Consider the following 19,438-nt stretch of genomic DNA (forward strand, 5'->3'; position numbering starts at 1 on the left):
ATTGTTTTGTAGAAACTCCAAGTAACTCCCAAGTTTGACAACATGCCCAAATCCAGAAAGTCTCTCAGCACACAGAGGCTGAAAGACCAAAAGAATAAAAGAGAGAAACTTTGAAGTCATTTATTCAGCCCTCTTATCATCTGCTCAGGTCATCAAAATGTCTCCAGAGTGGAGATTTAATTTTCAAATACATCACTGATAACAAAAAAGTTCATTTTAAACGTTTTACCCGCAGCAACAACTTCCACACCAAAGAGTGCTGTGTCACTAATTTATAACCACTGGAAGAGCTTTTATTTTTGCTTTAGTTTTAACGGTCACCAAATGATTATTTGGTTCATATCTACTAGATAGTGGAGCACAGTGGTGCAGTAGGTAGCACTGTTGCCTTGCAATAAGAAGGTCCTGGGTTCGATTCCCAGCCCGGGGTCTTTCTGCATGGAGTTTGCATGTTCTCCCTTAATTGGTCTCTCTAAATTCTTCCTAGGTGTGAGTGTGTGTGTGTGTGTGTGTGTGTGTGTGTGTGTGTGTGCATGTGCATGGTTGTTTGTCCTGTCTGTCTCTGTGTTGCCCTGCGACAGACTGGTGACCTGTGACCCCGCCTCTCACCCGGAACGCTAGCTGGAGATAGGCACCAGCACCTCCTGACCCCATTAGGGACAAGGGTGTAAGAAAATGGATGGATGGATCTACTAGATATGTTAACTTCCTCATTATAACTTTTATATAATTTTTATGTAATCACAGTAAAATGATGGACAAAATGTGACATCAGATGCCAGTTTAAGTTGGAAATGTCAAATTATGGTACATCGCTCATCAATCAGCTCATTTCTGTTAAAGATCATCGTTCCAGTGATGCTGAGACTAACAGTGACACGATATTGAAATGTTTTTGTTGTTTAAAAAAAAGTTACACTTGCAGATTCAAAATAAAATATTTATCTTTTTTCTTAATTTTGACAAAATTATATGACAATTAACAGTCGATGTTAATTTGTTAGTTACCTTTATTTAACTATTGAGAGACCTGGCGAAGGACGAAAAGTTACTGCAGATATCAAAACCCAATTAAAATACAACTTAGATATTAAACGAAGAAAAATAACAAAGAGAAAACACACCCATGCAAGTAAAAAGAACTGATATTTTCTTTATTATTAATCCGTTTTCAGTTGCAACAGTCAAGCAAACAGAATCTCTCTTGTTCAGCTTTTGAACTCAAAATAAAACTTCCACACACTCAGTCACAGCCCGGTTAGTCTGACATGTCACTTAGGGAATCAGCAGAAACACTTAGTCACAAGTACAGGTCTGTGTGCGATTCCCTGCAGATTTTGGCTGTATCCATGGTAACAAGGGCACAGCATTTAAAATAATGACTATTACTTCTAAAAATACTAGTTATTCCCCCTTTTTTTAGCAGGATTTGGTGGTGAATTAAGCTCCTTTGCGTGCCCGGTTAACCGGGCACGCAAAGACATTTCTGCCAACGTGACAGAAATGTCTGTGTCAGTAAATTAGCATAAAATAGGATCTTTGTTCCTGCTGGAAAACACTGCTGAACGCATCCAGCAAATACACACACACACTCCGTCTTCCATAACTCGACCTGAATCCGCACCTCGTCTCCCAACTAACGTGACGCGTGCCTAAGGAAATGAATGGCAGACGTGGCGAGCGAAGGAAGGAAGAGACGGCCAAACAGAAGGAAGAGTTGTGAGGAAATGAGGCGAGGGATAGCAAAGGATGGGAGAAAGCAATTTAAAGAGACAGGAAGTGGAGGAAGAGACGAGGCAATGAGGGTGGAATGAGGTGCATGTCACTATAAATTTAATCCGAGAATTAAATACCGCGCATGGCGCTGTATCTGTGTACGGCGAGGGAAGGGACGCATGTTTAACGAGTGCAGAACTTTCTGTTCTTAAGGTTTCACGATATGTGTCAGTTGTGCATTTCGTTTGGGTTTTATGAGCAATGAAACATGGTGCTTATTTCTGAGTTTTAAGGGAAAACTATGTGCAAGATCACATTGATGTGATAGGTTGTTTCCTCACTAAGTTAAGTATATTAGATAAATTTGGTTGCTATAGGAACATAAAAATTGGAATAGATATTTTTAAAAAAACAACAAATTATTTATGAAGTCTCCGTTAACAATAAGATTTAGCATTTTTCTCAGAAACTGAATATTTGAGTAGCTTATGCAGTGTTCTTCCTCTTGCTTTTTTTTTGTTTTACACAAAGCAGCCTGTTGAGGGCAGCACTGAGCTGTGTAAAGTAAACCACAGCCTGCACAGCACTACACATACTCTGAAATCTGCTCTGTAGGAATTACAATGGAACAAAATGAGACCTAACAGTGGTGAGCTCTAAGGTACTAACATAGCACCTCGCGTAGCTGAGAAGTGTCTCTGAGACATACAGCAGTCTTTGAGTTGCCTTGAGACAAAATGTTGCTGCTCTTTGTCCATGAAATTGCCAAAGTTTGTCTGTGAGAAAACTGTGTGAAGCTTTCATTCACCCCCCAAACAGAGCTCACAGTGAGCTGCTTTACCTGTTTTGTTTATTTAAAATTCAACATTGTTCACTTCAAAGCTCTCAAACATGTTTGTCCATATATATTTGTACTATATTATCACATATTTCTCGGGGGGTTTTTTTCCAGTAACCTCCTCTGACTTTAAAGGGGCAGTGTCATCCCCTCTTTTTAGCTTTACATCATGTTATAATGCTATTCCCTCATCAAAAACACCTGGAGTGTTGCCTTGATTATTTCATTCATTTTTGAGAAATCCTTTAATCTCCCGTGGCGACCAGTCAGCTGTTCAAAACGGCTAGGTGGACCTAGCTCCGCCTTCAAGGTGCATCTCCTCCTAGAAGCTTCCAAACTTCTGCCTCACCTTCCCCCAAAACTCCCCCACTCAGCTCCTTCAGACTAACCAGCAGCAATTAGCAAACACCTGGTAGAACTGCGCAGTTTAAAATATGAGCTACTTCTCTGGTAAACATGTTGTTAAATAGAGGAGATGACTTCCTCTGTCATCTCTATATAGATGACTTCCTTAAGGCGGAGTTTCAGAAAGATTAGGAGTTTTTAAAGAGACAGAGGCCCGATTTCAAGGCGTTAAGTCAGAAGGTAGCATTTCTTAAAGTCAAATTTGACATATATAGCATTTTTATAACAACTGAAGGCAACATAGTTAATTCATAATGCTATGAAATGACACTATATACCTGGAAAACTCACAATTCTGGCCATTTAACAATATAAGATAGCAATTTGTTTTACCATTAGCATATAGAGAACTGATACCTGATGCTTAAAAATCTGCTGCGGTGATTATATCTCGAATATTTGTCTATCACAGATCTTGTTTGGCACATGCTCAGTAGTTTGTCTCATCTTGTTCCATCAAAGCAGGAACCATCTTGATTTTTCTACTTGCGTCTCCTTTTTGCAGCCTTTGGATTCACAGCCCCTTAATTGCTTTTTTAGCCGGCAGGCTTACTCGGTTTCCGTGGCATCGTGGGCCAACAAGTCGAGTCATGAAAGCGAGGAGCGAAGGCGCTTTACAGATCAACCGGTGTGACTCACGCTCGGAGGCGTCCAAAGGCCACGGTGTGCTATCTTAGCTTCCCTAAAGCCGTGACAAGTTTGCCGTTTCCAGACGTAGCTGCAGTAGTTTGGCTAATTACTGAAGCCTGGGGCAAGGCTGATTAAATCCAGGTTTTTAATACGAGTTCAGTTTTGATTTTAAGTGTTTGGGTAAATTGCAATTCCCTTATTGCCAACCATTTAGAAGTTGACATTTCTTCATACTCAACAGCTCAATTATTTAGCCCTCAACATAATACATTTTGGCTCATCAGGTAACGTAGCAGCTATTAAGCTGATAGCATTGCACAGAGCCTTATTATCTACTCTGACCTTTGGCGTGGCTTGGTCATAATGAGGCGACTTTTCAAACCTGGTTTCTTGAGATAACAACACCCAGGAGTACTGCGGACGCTCACTTCGAGTGTCACTGTAGTCTGTAAATCAGGTTTACTGCACAGCTGTTATTAGCTGGGAGTAAACACAACACACACACACACACACACCCACGCTTAAACCGTCGTAAAGATCATTTGAGCCGGCTTTTTTTGGTCAGCAGAGGTGGCGTTATTTAAGACAAACATAAACGAGCCTGCCGAGTACGGGGCTAACGCTAGCGGAGACTAAACCAGCCAAAAAAAAACACACACACACACACACACACAGGTCAGGATTTTGGGCTAACAACCACAGCATATTTCCTGATGAATGTGTGAATGATACACAAACCTCTCTTTTTTTATTTTGGTTTTTATCATGCATCTGTTTAAAAAAATATATGTGAGAGGACGATGAGACGCAGATGACAGATCGCTTGTGTTTGCCCATTAATCTCTATCTGTGTTTGTGAGTGTGCGGCATTAACAGCTTGTCTAAATCTCCGTCCTCCACGCCGGCACCCCAATGGTTACAGAAGTAAATTAGCATAAGCTTCGAGAGGGAAAAAAACAACTTTGTGGTTTGAAATACAAACACACACACACACAAACACACACAAGCATTAAGGACCTTGCAAATGTTTGTGTGCGTCGGTGTGTGTGTGGTCCAGTGATAAATCAGCAATCAGGACATTTGGAGCAATTCTGGTCTACATTTTTCTGTTTAGTCACTGGAAAGATGGGACAAGGAAGTGCACTACCTCATTTTAATGTGGTTTATGCTTGTCTTTCTTTATGCAAATATAGCTATGATGAAACAAGGCCATGGACTTGTTTACAGTGATAAAGATATATGAAGGTTACCATTTCAAAGTAATACATTTTCCTCACAGGATTCATTTTTAAGGCTCAAAGTAAAGCCCCTCCCCCTCCTGTTACTGAACATTTCTAGCTATCTCGCTGAATGAAGGCTGTTTTACACTTATAAAAATTGAAAAAATCCAGCTATTTTGGAATATTTTTGTTCATGGAAACATCCAAAACTACAGGAGTGCCACCCGACAGGTAACGCTGTTTTAAAACTACCGTTAGCAAGCATGTCTAATGAGCAGGTAAATACTACTGAGCAGTCAAAACTCTCAAGGTTTCCCCCAGAAAACGTGCTAAGCTATGTTTCTGAGTTCAAAAATGTTTAAAGTTGACAGGAAATGTTTAAATATCACATGATTATTATGTGTTATTGGAAGATTGGTAGATTAGTATCTGAACATGAACTATAAAGTCTTAAAAATGCAAACATTAAAAAAAACTTAAATAATTAAGCGATGCTTAGCCTGGTGGGGCACAAGTAAAGCCTGGTGGCCCGCCAGGCTTATAACCCACTCGGGGAAACCCTGAGTATGAATTCGCTATGTTGTCGATGTTAATGTCCACTCATTGGTCAATGTTTTACGAATGTTGGGAATCACATGGCATCTAGCAAAGTTCAAAGTGAGGATCAAAATGAAAAAGCAAAGGCAGTTGATGTTATATTGGTTATTGGAGTCAGATAGGTAGATTGTGAACCAAGAGCTAACAAAGAATCAGGAACTAGCTTTAAGCAAATACAACTATCACCTCCAAATAATGGTAGAATGAAAATACATATCAAATACTTGAAGAAACTACAAGGAATCGTGAACCTAAGGAATGACTGGATTATTGAAAGACCAAGTCCAGCAGATTTTGACCAAGTCACAAAACTCAAATAATTCTAAAGTTATTTCTTGAGCATGAAAATAAGCATAACGTAAAAATGTAGAGTCAGCCCATAACTGTTTTGAACAATGGTGAATATCTGTTCAGAGTCCAGATTTTATGGTAGAGTTGAGGAGCTGTTTGTAAAACGGAAATTGGAAAAAACTCTTCAAGAATAGTTCTTGTTATTGCCCTTTTTTATATTTTAAAATCTGCATTGAACAATTTTAGATGAACGCCACATATTTCCTTACTTTTAAGTTCAACATTTTACATCGGTACAAAATTAAAGGATTCAAATGTTTGACTCGTCATTTTCACTATGTGTATAAAAAAGACATGCCAGGTTGGATTTATGACTCCTGAGCTCCAAGGTTTCTCCTTCTTTTTGAGCACTGGACCACATTGCACAGCATTATGCTATCAGAACATTTTCTTCTATTTTCTGACAAGCACTGAGTAGATTTTTTTATATCTGCCCAATGATGCCCAGAGGCCTTTTCCTGTCCTTTATCCAATTCCTCTATATGACTTTCATTTTTTGATGACACTGCTCTTATATAACCGTGGAGGGAAAACAGTTACATCCAGCCAAGACCTTACGTCAACTTTCAGTATTGATAAATTGGGATATTGCTCCTTTTTAATGATGGTGGTGTTTTTCTAAACCTAAATGTTGAGAGAGATAAAGGTTTACATATTTTTTATTTCAATAATGGCAGCACATTTAGTTGTTCTTTCAAAAAAATCACATAATTTTACAAACAAAAGGATTTTCAATTTTTTTTTTACATTGCTAGTTAATTCAGTAGCCTAAATGTTACTTGCAAATGTAGCTAGCTAGGACATTGAATTTCTTTTTTTCCTTTTTCTATTTGGAATATGACCAGAATTTTATTAAACAGCTTTTATATCAGCTTTTAGTAAAGCTACCTTGATGCAGGAGCATCACTACTAAAATGGCTAAAGTTGCTCAAATTTGCTAACGTAGCTAGCTGTTATGAAAATATCAGTTTTTCCCCCTCATTAGCCTTTACTTCAACAACAAGACAGAACATGTAATATTTATTTCTCAAGCTAATGTATATCACTGTGAACTGCTATGAACCCTATTTATTTTGTAAGGGATAGCTTAGCTAACATTGCCCCATTTCCTGCGAGGAGCACCCCTCAAAAGCAGCTTATAAATACATACAACACTAATCTCCAAAGGGCTTCAGTATTTTACATATTTTACATTTTTATATGAGCTGACAGATTGTGTACATCTGTAGTTCTATGGAAAGGTTATTTTTATAGTTTTGAATCAGTTTTTCTGCTTTTTTTTTTCTCTCTCTGCTTGGAGAGCAAGTAAAGTGACGCTCTGTAGTAACGTGTTCTTTACGCTTCTAATTCTGAATAGTGCTAACATTGACGTCAACCCACTAATCGTATGGTTTGCGTCGCGTGTTCTTCTGGAGCAGGGCTGTCAGACTCATTTTAAGTTTAGGCCATATAAAGATCATGAATGTTCTCAAACGGCCGATTGTGCTTATAAAACCCATTAACAAACTGTTAAAATATGAATTAATCACTTTGTCTGCATTCGATGCTTTTTCAAACTAATCAACACCTCAAGGATTTTGTTGATTTCGGGGGTTTTTCCGTAATCCAAATTACAGATTTGTGGAGATAATTTGGAAAGAAATTTTGCGATATTTGCGCCTCTGATGGTAAATGTCAGTTTTTGCTACTCTCCATGCTGACCACAAGCTATCGCTTGACATAAAGTACAGCTGAGACAACAACATAGTAGAAGTAAGAAATACTGCCATCTACAGGTGGGAGTTAGCGGTCACTTAGACACAACGTTTACAACCATTTTTGCGAAAAATTTGCAATAAACTCAATCATGTATTAGCTCAGAAAAGTGCAGAGATCTGTTGATTTTGGGTGAATTTCGGGTGTAGAGGACCACATAATCTTAACATTTTGTGGATAGCAAAAAAATACACTTTGCCTGTATATAAACCACTGAGTGGACCAGAAAAGCCTGGATGATGATTGTGACATAAAGCTTCACCTTTTGGAGATTTCCCTTCTCATCATTACTCAGGTGAATTTATCATCCTCTGAAAACCAGACGAAGCCATGTGATCTCCATGGATCAACTTGTATGACGTGAAAGGACGTTGATCTGTAATTTGGAGTTAATCTCTGCATGTTTATTTGAGAGCTAGTGTCTAACTCTGACAAAATCTCGGTAGTGGTGTGGTTTCGAATGACGCTTGTGTCCTGTAAGGCTGTGAAAAACCTCGACAGACAGAAGATGACTCCTCTTGTCTTGAATTTGCTGAGAGAACGGTGAGGATGCAGCAGAGATGTCTCGGAGGAGATCAGGTAGTTAACACGTTTTTCTCCCTTCGGATCTGGTATCTACAGTAATCTGAGCCACATTTTTAGAAGCTCCCGAGGCTTGTTTGACTCCAGCACGTTATCTCACCCGTCTTGCGAGCGAGCATGAACACACTCACCGCTAGGTCGCACATTTAACTTTTTAAAATTCCACAAGTTCAAACACTCATTGCTTAATTAAACACCGATGAAGGTGGAAAGTAGTTGCTAAGCAGAACAGCTTCGTTTGTGAACAGAGTATATCACAAAATATCCACACTCAGACAGAAAGGATGTGGCCTTCTTTTCACAAGTGCTTATGAAATAAGAAGGGATCAATATAATGCATTACATAAATCAATGTGGATACTGAGATAGCATTATTATTTTTTTTTTTCAGCAATTGATACCCAACAGATTTTATTTTGTAATTTTGGACACATAGTTCAAAGTTTTGTTAATTATACACGTTTCCTCTTAGATTGATGAGATTTCATTTTGTATTAAAGTTTAATGCTGCGAAAGAATATGAAGTGATGGCTGCAGAACAATATTGAAATTCAGACCAAAGTGAAATGAGTTAATCTGCCACAAATAAGCTGATTATGAGAGTCTGTACCACTAAAGCACATTTTAATCTTTACAGTTTGTAGCAACTCAACTTAAGTTATCTTGTAGGCACCTTGAAGGCATCACTTATTTCCTTTTATTCCTCACACACTCACTAATTACTTGCGTGCACTGGGCAACTGAGGAGTTTCAAGTCTGGTAACCCTTTTAGCGTCAGTGGATGTAGTTTACATAAAGAGCAATCAAATCCAATAAAAGTTTTTGTAAATGTACTGTAGACGTGTGAAGGAACTTTCTGTTAAGACTTTTAACGCGCAAGTCCTGCATTTTCTACTATATGTCAGTGTTTGTGAGACTCACTGTAAAAATACAGAACGTTTCACTTTTTTAACAGTTTGTGAATGCAACAGGACATCTATTCTAAAAATATGGAAAATGTCCATTTTTTGATAAAACAGGAAAGTGAATAAATTACTGTAAAAACCAGTTGACGGAAATGTTTGACCAAAAAATGTCTGGGTAATTTTCAGATTTTTTTTTTTATGGAAATTTTTCTTACAGTGTATATACATATACAGTGCATTAGGATAAACACGGATTCCCAAATGGGACACTTACCTTCTGACAAGACCAGCAAAACAATTTGCGAACACAGATTGATCTCGGGAGGAATCATCGCAAAAGAGAGCGTAGCTGATCTGCGTAAAAGTGAAAATGCTCAGTGCAAACTGACGCTGCGCGTCTGCACCCCGAGCAGCAGCAGCAGCAGCAGCAGCAGCTCCGTCTGGCGGAAGCTGATTGTGTGAAAGCCGATTAGGAAAATGAAGCCGGAAGCTGAGAGGGTGAAATTGTGATTCCACACACTGTGACTGGTTTTGTGGGAGAAGATGTCTGCTTTTAGAGCAGACGAGACAGCTGCCGAATGTTTTCACGCCGAACGAGGCGGCGTTCCTTTTCAAGCTTCCCGTTTGCTTTTCCTCAAGAACGCAAAGTAGAAGTACATGTCTGCGTCGAAAGTGATTTGTGTTAAAAAGGGATTTAACTGAAGGAATTTGTTGGGGGGTTTTTTGTCTCATATTTATAACAATCCAACTGTTTTTGGTGAATAAATGTTAAAACATTTTTCAGTCCGACTTCTTCATTTAATTTGTCTTTGTAGGTTGTTATAAATTTCACACCCTGTAGATCGGGAGTGTTTAAAGCATTTTGGGGGTCATTTGTGGGACTGATTTTGCGTGGCTGCAGTTCAAAAATGCTACAAAACTGCCCCACTAGCATAGGTTTTACTTTTATTTTTTAATTAAGACAAAATTAAATAAGTTAAATGAATTAAATTCTTCTCACGGTAGAAAAACATTAAGTAAGTAAAACACAAAATATTTGTCTATTACTATCTAAGCTTTTTCCATTCTCTTTGATTTATTAGTATCTATCTAGTGCCTTAAACCAAAAGCAGACTTTTGATGCTGTCAAATCTGCTTTTAATTAATTGAACTTGGTTAAACACAGCAAGTGTTTTCAAAGATGCAGCGACTCATATCCTGTTCAAAAACTTGTTCTGTTTTTGTTTTTTTTCCCCAGTCGATCCCAAAAGAATTAGCAAACTGGGTGCATTTCTTTTGGCTAACCAGGCCAAAAGAAATCTAAAACCTTTTCCGAGTTTTAGATTCGCAAGGCTTGAGTCATCTCTTCCCTACAAAAAATCTCACGACTTTATTTTTACCACCACAGTTTTACTTTTCAATAGATAAAGCGACAACAAAGAACAGTTTATATCTCCTTAAAATGTAACAATGACAAAAAGAGTAGGAGAAACATAAATAGCACCGTGAACAAAGTCTCCACATGCAGTTTATGCTTGTGTCTACTGCAGTACAGCTAGCTGTTTCCAGGAGTTAGAAAAGTTGACTGACTCTAAAATATGGCAAAGAATTATGTTTTTTTTTTTGGGCAGACAAGCATTACAGTGAATATCGCATTTCCATCTGGTATCCATAGTTACCACGATAACATTTCCTAACACAAAGAGTCGTAGGCAGGTTTCACAGAATGCATTGATTTGCCCCAAGCTAACGTGTAAGTAAGACATAGTGAGTAGTTAGAGAGAAAATACTGTTCCACATTTTACTTCATTATCTAAAAAAACAATATTACATTTGAAAGTTTGGGTTAACAGAGTTTTTATGAAAACAGACAAAAATCTTTGGTAGGCTTAACAACGCTGTCACCATTTCTTATCAAACATGTATAGCGTTAGCTGCAATCATTGTCAGTGAGAGTTATGCCTCAGTTGTTGTTGTTGTTCCCATTGGACCATCGGCTGTCACAGTTTGTATTGCGTCAGGTTCTGAAAACAAGGCGGCAGGAAGCTATTCTGGATTCAAACAAACTTTGATTTGAACTGAGACTCAGAACAAACCGTGAACATGACAAGAAGCAGCCAAGTTAAGAGAGATTAACTTATTCTGTTCACATAGGTCAGCTGCTGTTATAAAACGCCTTATTATTTGGTATGTGGGAGTACTTCTACTTACCTAACAACCCAGATCAGGAATATCTAGTTTATAAACTTTAGATCAACATTGTTTGATTCTTTTTCTTCTTTCCTTTGGTTTGTGTTTCCTTTTAATTCATGTAAAGCCCTTTGAATTGCCTTGTTGCTGAAAATGTGCTATATAAATAAAATGACCTTACCTGGCTGGTTTTATCTGCTCGGCTTTGATTGCCTGCAATGTGGTCTGTCAATATTTCTGGAATATTTTAGTGCCAATTTTTGAGTTTTTGTTGATTGAGCAATGTGTCTTATGATTGTACCCTTTGAATTTCGCCAGCTCTATTTTTCCTTGTGTGATTAACTTTGTATTTGTTGTTCATAAACTAGGAACTATATTTTTTATTCCTAAGATTTAATTGCTGAACGGCTGATCTGTTGCAGGTCAGTTAATGGAATAATTGTTGAAGGCCTTCATGGACAACAATTTTATTCTGTCGGTTCAGATTGAATCAGAGTGAACTGAGGTCCAGTGGTGAGTTAAAACTCATCTCGTCTGCATCAATAATGTATTGAACTGCAGATATGAATTATATTGAACGTAAAGCAAAGATACCAGACCCTTGAGATCATCAGATGTTAGAAGAAGACCGCTTCTGTCAGAGGTGACTGTGTGGAAAAAAAGTGTTGTAATACATTCAGCCTTCTTGTTATCTACTCAAAGCTTCACTCTCTCTCATCATCTTGCGGTCTGAGTTTGCTTTCGAACAGTTTCTTGCAACTTTTTTCACTCTCTGTGACTTTATTTTAATCACATTTCATTATGCTCAAAATAGCTACCCCATGAGTGATCTTCACTCAGTAACGGCATTCACACCAAAGAGTGTTATTCTGCACATCACCTGGCTTTCACTTAAACACTTAACTTTTCACCTGGCAATCAAATAAATATCAGGGTTTTGGGTTTCAATCTGAAAATCATCCAATTTGTGTTACTTTAAGTTAGTTTGTTGAATATATAGAGGGGCCAGATATCTATAGGTTTGTAAGAACGTTAAGTAACCCTTAAAGAAGACTTTCATCTCTCACCGGTGTCTCTGTTAAAGTTACCTTGCTGCTCACTTCAGCTGTGTTACATTACAAATGTCTTTGTCTAATATTTTGCTAATGTCAATAACAAGAAAAAATTGTGATGTTTGGAAATCATGAGTGAGCGTGCTTTCTGTGATTAAAAATCTGTGGGTTCAACACGTTCCAATGACTGAATGTTTTATGAACTATGTGATGTTCTGGTGTAGCCACCTACCGATTGTCAGACAAACACCCCCAAAACATCCTCCTCCTCCTACTTCCTGTCTTCTTCATCGTTTCCGCCAGTAGTAACATCCGGCTGTTGATCACCTGACTCGTGTGGTTGCGGTCACATCTGTTTCCATACAGTGGAAAAATCTCCTCATTCTAGCGCAACAACATTTTGTCGAAAAACTCTTCTTTTTTTCCCAATTAGCAAATTTATTTTAGTAATTTCAATTTGCGCACTTTTATCGTTGATGGAAACGCAGCTAGTGACATGTCAGGCAGAGAGACTATCAGTGACTGAACGTCTCTGATCAGTTCATTGATTAGAAACAGATCAGAACCATACATTCCCATCATGGTTTGGGTTGTTTCTTTCTGTTTTGTTTTACACTCTTGTTCTAATAAACCCCAACATCTCAGTCCTCCTCCCTTCTAGTATCAGATTTCTTCTTCTCCTCCCACTCTTGATCTTCTTTCTCTCCCAGTTCTTCATTTTTGCCTGTTTTTTGTATCCTCTCATCCCGCTCTGGCCTGATGTATCCTCCTCCTCATCCCCTCTCTTCGCCTTCCCTCTATCTTCCTCTAACTCCTTTCCCTGGCTAATTAAGCAAACCTCTCTGATTCCCCTCCAAATCCGTTCTGTACTTTTCTCTCCTCCTCTTTGCCTTAATGAAGTTTTCTTTTTTTTAAAATGATGAATTCTTTCCTTCCTTCCTTCTTTGCTACCTCCCTTCTCTTCCTCTTTCCTAGGTCCTTGTTTTCCCTGACAACAAATAATGTTATGTAATCTACGTCTCTGGGTATTAGATATGCAAATCATGCGTTTTTATTTATATGTGTGGTTTTCTCTCTCTCTCCTCCTATTTTTTTCCTGCACCTCACCCTCCCGCTCCTCATGATCAACTCTTTTCTTCTCCTCTTTGCTCGTTTCCTTCCCACTTTTCCCTACAATGTTCCTACTCTCTTCCTTATCTCTGTCTTTCCCTTCCTCGTCTCTCCATCCATCTATCACCTCCTCTCACTGTTCCTCCCTCCCTCCTTCTCGTGCCCTCCTCTCCTCCCTCGCGCTCCCTTCCTCCTCCAGCCGCCAGCGGTCTCGAGCCAGAGAGCGGAAGGCGCGGTGGCAGCAACAGCGTCAGCAGCCACGGCGACGGTAACCACAGCAGTGGCGGCGGCGGCAGCGGAGGCAGTAGCGGCGAAGGCAGCAGCGGCGGCGGCAGCGCGGCCCATTTCAGGTCTCCATGGCAACAGAGCGTGAACGTGTTCGGCTCGTGGAGCAGGCCGGAGTGTGTCGAGGAGCTGCACCAGCAGGCGCAGCTCAACCTCCAGAGCCTGCTGCAAGGTAAGAACGGACGGACGGATGTCAAAAGAAAAAAAAGGAGGAGAGGCGAGAATGGGCGTGTAGACGGATGGTGTAGGAGTGTGTGTTTTGGGTGTGTGTGTGTGCTGTGTTTTGAGTGGGTGGGAGAGGCGTTGAAGCAGGGGCGGATGGCAGAGTGTTTACTGCGCTGATATGGGTGTGTGACGGCCACCTTGAACATGCTTGCGCGTGTGTGTTTGCATGCAGATATGAAGCCTGTGGACGTGCGCGTGTTGTTTTCACCCGTTACCATGTGGTTTTGTTGCACCGTAGGGTGTGTGTGTGTGTGTGTGTGTGCTATCAAAATCACCTTGCAGGCTTGTTTTAAATCACCCTGCTCTGTGTTAACTAAACACTTGATGGAACTGATGGGTTGCGTCTCGCTGTGAGATAAGTTTTCAGCGTCGGAAATTATTGGTGTTTTTAATAGGTGGGACATTGAGATTTTCTTATTCACCTCTGATTTTTGTGAGCGTTCATCGTGTGTGTGTGTCTGTGTGTGTGCGCGTGCATATTCAGGCCATCATTTTTGGTCTCAGGTAGCTTTTGTTTTTTTTCCCCTCTAGTCCAATTTTAACCAGTTAGTTCTTTCACTTGCTCTTTTTTTTATCGCTCCTGATGTGGCTCATGCTCTGTTTGCCTGCCATCATTGTAATTACTGCTGGTTGTTCACTAAATGGACATAAGCTTGATGTAGGTAAAAAAAAAAAAAGAAAAGAAAAGGTGACAACCTTAACACTTTGAGGAGGCTATAAATTAGAGAGCGAATCCTTCAATTCATCACATGCATGTTCGCTATAGTAAACCACTTTTATGAAACGTGGTGTGTGCTGAATTTTGCAGAAAGGTGTGGGGATATAATAAGTAAGACTACAGTGCGTCACTGATGGCTAATTCTGGCCAACCCAAAAAAAGAAACGCCACAAAAGAACAATGTATAACGTCTTCTGCTTGGAGTCTGAAAAAGAACTAACTCAACTCATCAGACCGCAAGCTTTAATTTACTGCACATAACAACAACAACAACAATAATAAAGATAGAAACTTTATTTCAGACTCAAACAGACGCACATAACCACAACCAACCGAAAACAAGATCATATACAATTTATTGTAAAGTCACCTAAAAGTGACTTTCGGTTAAATAAATAAAAAGTTGAAAGTGCTTTAGGTCACAAAAACATAATACAGTAGCAAGTTATGAAACATTACATCTGGTCAAGTGTCGTCGTTGAAATCATCGAATATATTGATCAAGGTTCCACTAACTCCCAATCAAATTCAACTTTACTTGATTGATACCAAAGGGAAATTAAATGTTTTCATGTTTTCAGCTTTTCTTTAAAGAAACTCAGTGATTTGGCAGTTTGTCCGTTTTCTGGACGTTTGTCCCAAATTTGTGGATGTCGGAAGCTGAATGCGTCTTCATGTTACATGTGATCTCAGAAACAGACATAGTGGAGGTAATGTAAGGATGTGAGGCTCCTTTGCCTCCTCAATACCCGGACGACTTGCCGTAATCGACCTAATCACGACTTCTGCTCTCTACCAGAACATCCTGCAGGGGAAAGTCCAACCGTCAGTGCAGAACTATTGCTTAAAACTTTGGTTATGCAACACGAATGATTCAAAACTCCCCAGAAAACGAGTTAAGTTTTGAAGTGGCCTATCCAAAATCTGGTCTTAAATTCTGTAACGTAACCTTAACGACGTTCATACTCATAAATCCTCAAACTGGGCAAATTTGAAGCTTTTCTACAGAGTAGAGTTCAGTTTTCTGTTTCTACTCTAGTCATCTCTATCCAAAATTAAAATCTGTTTGACGAATTGGTGACAAAAAAAGCAAAAACCCTTTTTCACAGCGCTGTATATCTTGTGGATGTAGTTTGTCCTAAATCAGAAGCTTGATCGCCTCGATAACTTCAAGAAAAGCACAAGCTTTGTGGCTAAATTTCCAGTTTTTGCGAGGCTTCGCGTTTTGTTTTCTCTTGTCTCTCTCGGCTCAATGAACCCTAATCTTGTCTAAAGAAGAAGTGTGTTGTGTTTTCAAACAGCTTCTTCCTCTGACTTCATTATTAAAAATCTCATTGATACTGAAGATAGCTAGCTCTGACTTTTCTTTCTGAGGTAAGAACTTCCCTACCGTAGAGTGTTGTTGTCACTGATTGAAGAATCAATCTGGCCGACGACTGGCATTGTTTCCTCTAGTCTTCAAGGGAAGACAAGTAAAAACGACAATCAATTACTAATGAAGGCTTTGTAAGTTACTGAGCTACTGAAACATAAGTTTGCTAAAAGTTGTAGAGCAAGTTGCTCCAGTTGCTGAGTTTTGCAGGCGCCTGTTCGTTCGGCACGTTGATGTTTTAGGCTCATCGACGACTCCGCTGCCTCGTCTCTGCTGCACATATAAAATTTTGATGAATCCGTCAATCTTGCATCAACATTGCAGAGTGAATGCTTATTTGAATGTGGAAATGCGGTATGAAAATTTCATTCCGTTTCACCTTTGGTGTACGAGCAACGCTTGATGCAACTCGATTAGGAGCCACGCTGCTCTTCTGCTTGCTCATGCTCCTCTTTATTGTCTCTAATCAATTGTTTTCCATTTGATAAAAGCTCTCTGAACAGGATGTGTACAAAGGGAAAGTACTTTTGACGGAGCGGAAGCCGATTAATTCATTTTCAAGCCCAACTTTGGGCACATCTTGTCACGTCGCAACCACAAACGTCAGTGTGTCCAATCTGGATTTTATGTGACAGGCCAGCACAAAGTGGTGCATAAAGGAGAAGCGGAAGGAAAACAATGCTTCTTTTCAAAGCGTCTCACGATTGGAAATCTTTAAAAGGTGGCCGCGTTCGTATTCTTGAGCCCGTAGTTTGTGGAATCACCTTTCACTACAATAACAGCTGTATTCGTGTTGGGGAACAGCTGGGCCAACTTTGCTCTGCTTGATGTAGAGACAGACTTAGTCACCCACTCTTTCCAACTCAGCTAAAGCTCAATCAGGCTGGACTTGAACTAGGACTTCGTCTAACGATTATTTTGTTAATCATTAGTTGCAGCCCTAATGTCAGAATAATCGATTATTCGTCAATAAAATATTGAAAATATGTAAAAATCGCCAGTAAACGAATAATTCAATTTCTTTACAAAATAAGAAAATAAGCATTGTATTGCCTAAAATGCAATAAGATAGCATTTCTTTAGCATGCGGTTGAAAATTTGTAGCAAAGGATGCACCTGGAGCTAAAGAACGACTGATTTGTTGACTATTTTTATCAATTAATAACTGTATAGCGAAGGTGCTAAATGGGAGAATTTTACATAATTTGAACCAGGTGAAGCTAAAACTACTCTGGGTTGAATATATTCACAGACAAAGAAGGGTTTTCATCTAAAATGCAAAATATATATATATATTTTTGAACAGTTTTGGCTTAATTACTACCTGTTTTTTTGTGTCTGTATGCTCCAGTTAGTGATTAATCGATTACCAAATTAGTTGATCATTATTTCAATAATCAATTAATCACAATTAATCCAATTAATTGTTTCAGCCCTTCTTTGAGCATCAATTTTGAAGAATTTCTCCACAGATTCTCTGCTGCACTGAAGTCTAGAGTTTGACACCTGAACACACTTTGATCCAAACCGTCCCATTGTAGCTGGTGCTGCATGTTTAGGGTTCTGGTCCCACTGGAAGGTGAACCTTCTTGTCCAGTTGAGCTTCCATTGACCATAGAATTACACAAATTGGAATGATGAAAATAAAGTTGCTAAAAGAAAATGATGAAACGTTTTGGGGTTTTTTTGCGATAGGATGAGATGGTTTCACAGCTGTATCAAAACTGGCACTTTTCGCAAAACTGCATTGGGCCGAAAAGACGAAGAAGATGACAGGATGATGGCGCTGCATGATGTATCGCATCAACAAACTTATTCACTTGTGATTTCAATTGCGTTTCTTCTTTATAAGGGGTCAGTGCAATCCCAAAATTGTCTTGTTCCGACTTTAGCAGAACATCAACAAAGTTTTGCGGACATTTGTAATGGAAGTGCAGCGTCTGGTTCGTCCTCTCCATACCTGGCATGCCAGTTTGTCTGGATCACTTGGTTTGCAGCTGTACCACACTCATTCCATTTTCAGACAATGGATCGAAAATGGCTGAGAATTGACAAGTGGACTGGTCTGAATTAAAGTCAAGAACTTGATCTCATTTTTGAGCAGAAGGGTGACTTGACATAGGCTGTACTTGAAGGAAGCCTCCTCAAACACCTCACAGCTGAAAGTGAGTGGCAGAAGAATAGATATTCTTTAAAATAGAATATTTATTGGGGTTTCCTACGATTTCAGGTTGCTGTAGCTTAACCCAGAGTTTTTCAAAGTGGAGGGGTGGACAAAATATAATACAAAAACGTTCATCACATTGTTTTTGATCATAAAATCTAATCTGTTTTTCAATCAACTGTAAAAGATGGGACAGAAAAACTTATTAAAAATGTTATTTTCCCATTTCGTCTTTCTGATTGGCTGCCAGGTAAATTCACCAAGCTGCTTTGCTCCTCAAGCTAGCTTAGTGTAGCCAGCTAATATCACAAGGTATGAGGCAACATCTATGCTCAACAAATATAATTATTGACGAGACAACAAAAGTTGACGATTTTTCTCGTACTTTGTAGCATTGTCTGTACTAATGAAGCTAATCCAGTTTGGGAGCCATAGTTTGGAAAAGTTTGGGAACCCCTAGCTTAAACTCAAACGTAATACAGTTGGATTGTAGCAACTTCTAGTTCACTTTCCTTTTCTTACCTTTCACAGATATGCGTGTCTTCTCTCTTAGCATCATATCTACAACATATTTTTTGTACATTTAAAACGGCGCAGCTGCAAATCCGTCGAGTAATTTCACCCCAAGAACAATGGAGCGACGTGATTCTTACACCTGCCCCAAATCTTGCAGTTTGTTTCACATCCACATGACGATAAGTTATTTGGAAATCCCTTAAAAGCAGACGCAGTTACTCGCGTTCTTACAGACTTTAGGAAGACAGAGAACTGATGAAAAATGAGGCATTCTGGGAGCTCAGGTGTTTCTGATCAGACCATACATGAGAAGATGTTCCCACATCATCATTTGACCATTTTCCGATCACGTTATTAAGATTTCACATATCATTTGCTTCTGTTTGATTTGTTCTGTTACGGCTGTCCCATCTTACATCTCTGTCTCTCTCCTCTTTTCTATCCATCCCCTTTGCCTTTTTTAAAATTTTCTTTTTCTCTCTCTGCGTGTGTTTGGGATTATGCCCGGTATGTGTATTATGCCCGGTATTGTCTGAGACAGGCTGGCGTCTTGTGTACGATGAAAATAAGATGGATGAAAACACTCGTGGGTGGACCGCATCAATGGTCGCGCAGAACATGCGTGTGACTTCTCCGTCGCTCGGCGTTTCTCTCACTCCCTGCTGTGTGTGTGTGTGTCAGTATTGTGTAAGTTTCTATATGTCTCCCTGCTTTGCGTGTCTGTTTGGGCGTCTGTTATATAACACGGAGGCGAACCAGCTGTGGTTTCCCTGGCCGTCCTCGCTCTCCCGTTGGCCTCGGCTCCATAAAATATTCATGCTCTTGCCC

General features: G+C 39.4%; 1 protein-coding gene across 3 annotated transcripts in view; it reads left to right on the forward strand.

Annotated features, from left to right (window-relative positions):
- Nucleotides 1-19,438, forward strand: part of nhsl2 (NHS-like 2) — a 128,988-nt gene that overhangs the window by 74,404 nt on the left and 35,146 nt on the right. For all 3 annotated transcript variants that reach the window (XM_028038177.1, XM_028038178.1, XM_028038179.1), the window contains exon 2: nt 13,530-13,787. In XM_028038177.1, the coding sequence (XP_027893978.1) occupies nt 13,530-13,787 (258 nt within the window). The remainder of the gene's footprint in view (nt 1-13,529; nt 13,788-19,438) is intronic.

The sequence above is a fragment of the Xiphophorus couchianus genome, chromosome 14 (assembly GCF_001444195.1).
Source record: "Xiphophorus couchianus chromosome 14, X_couchianus-1.0, whole genome shotgun sequence".
Classification (NCBI taxonomy): Eukaryota; Metazoa; Chordata; class Actinopteri; order Cyprinodontiformes; family Poeciliidae; genus Xiphophorus; species Xiphophorus couchianus.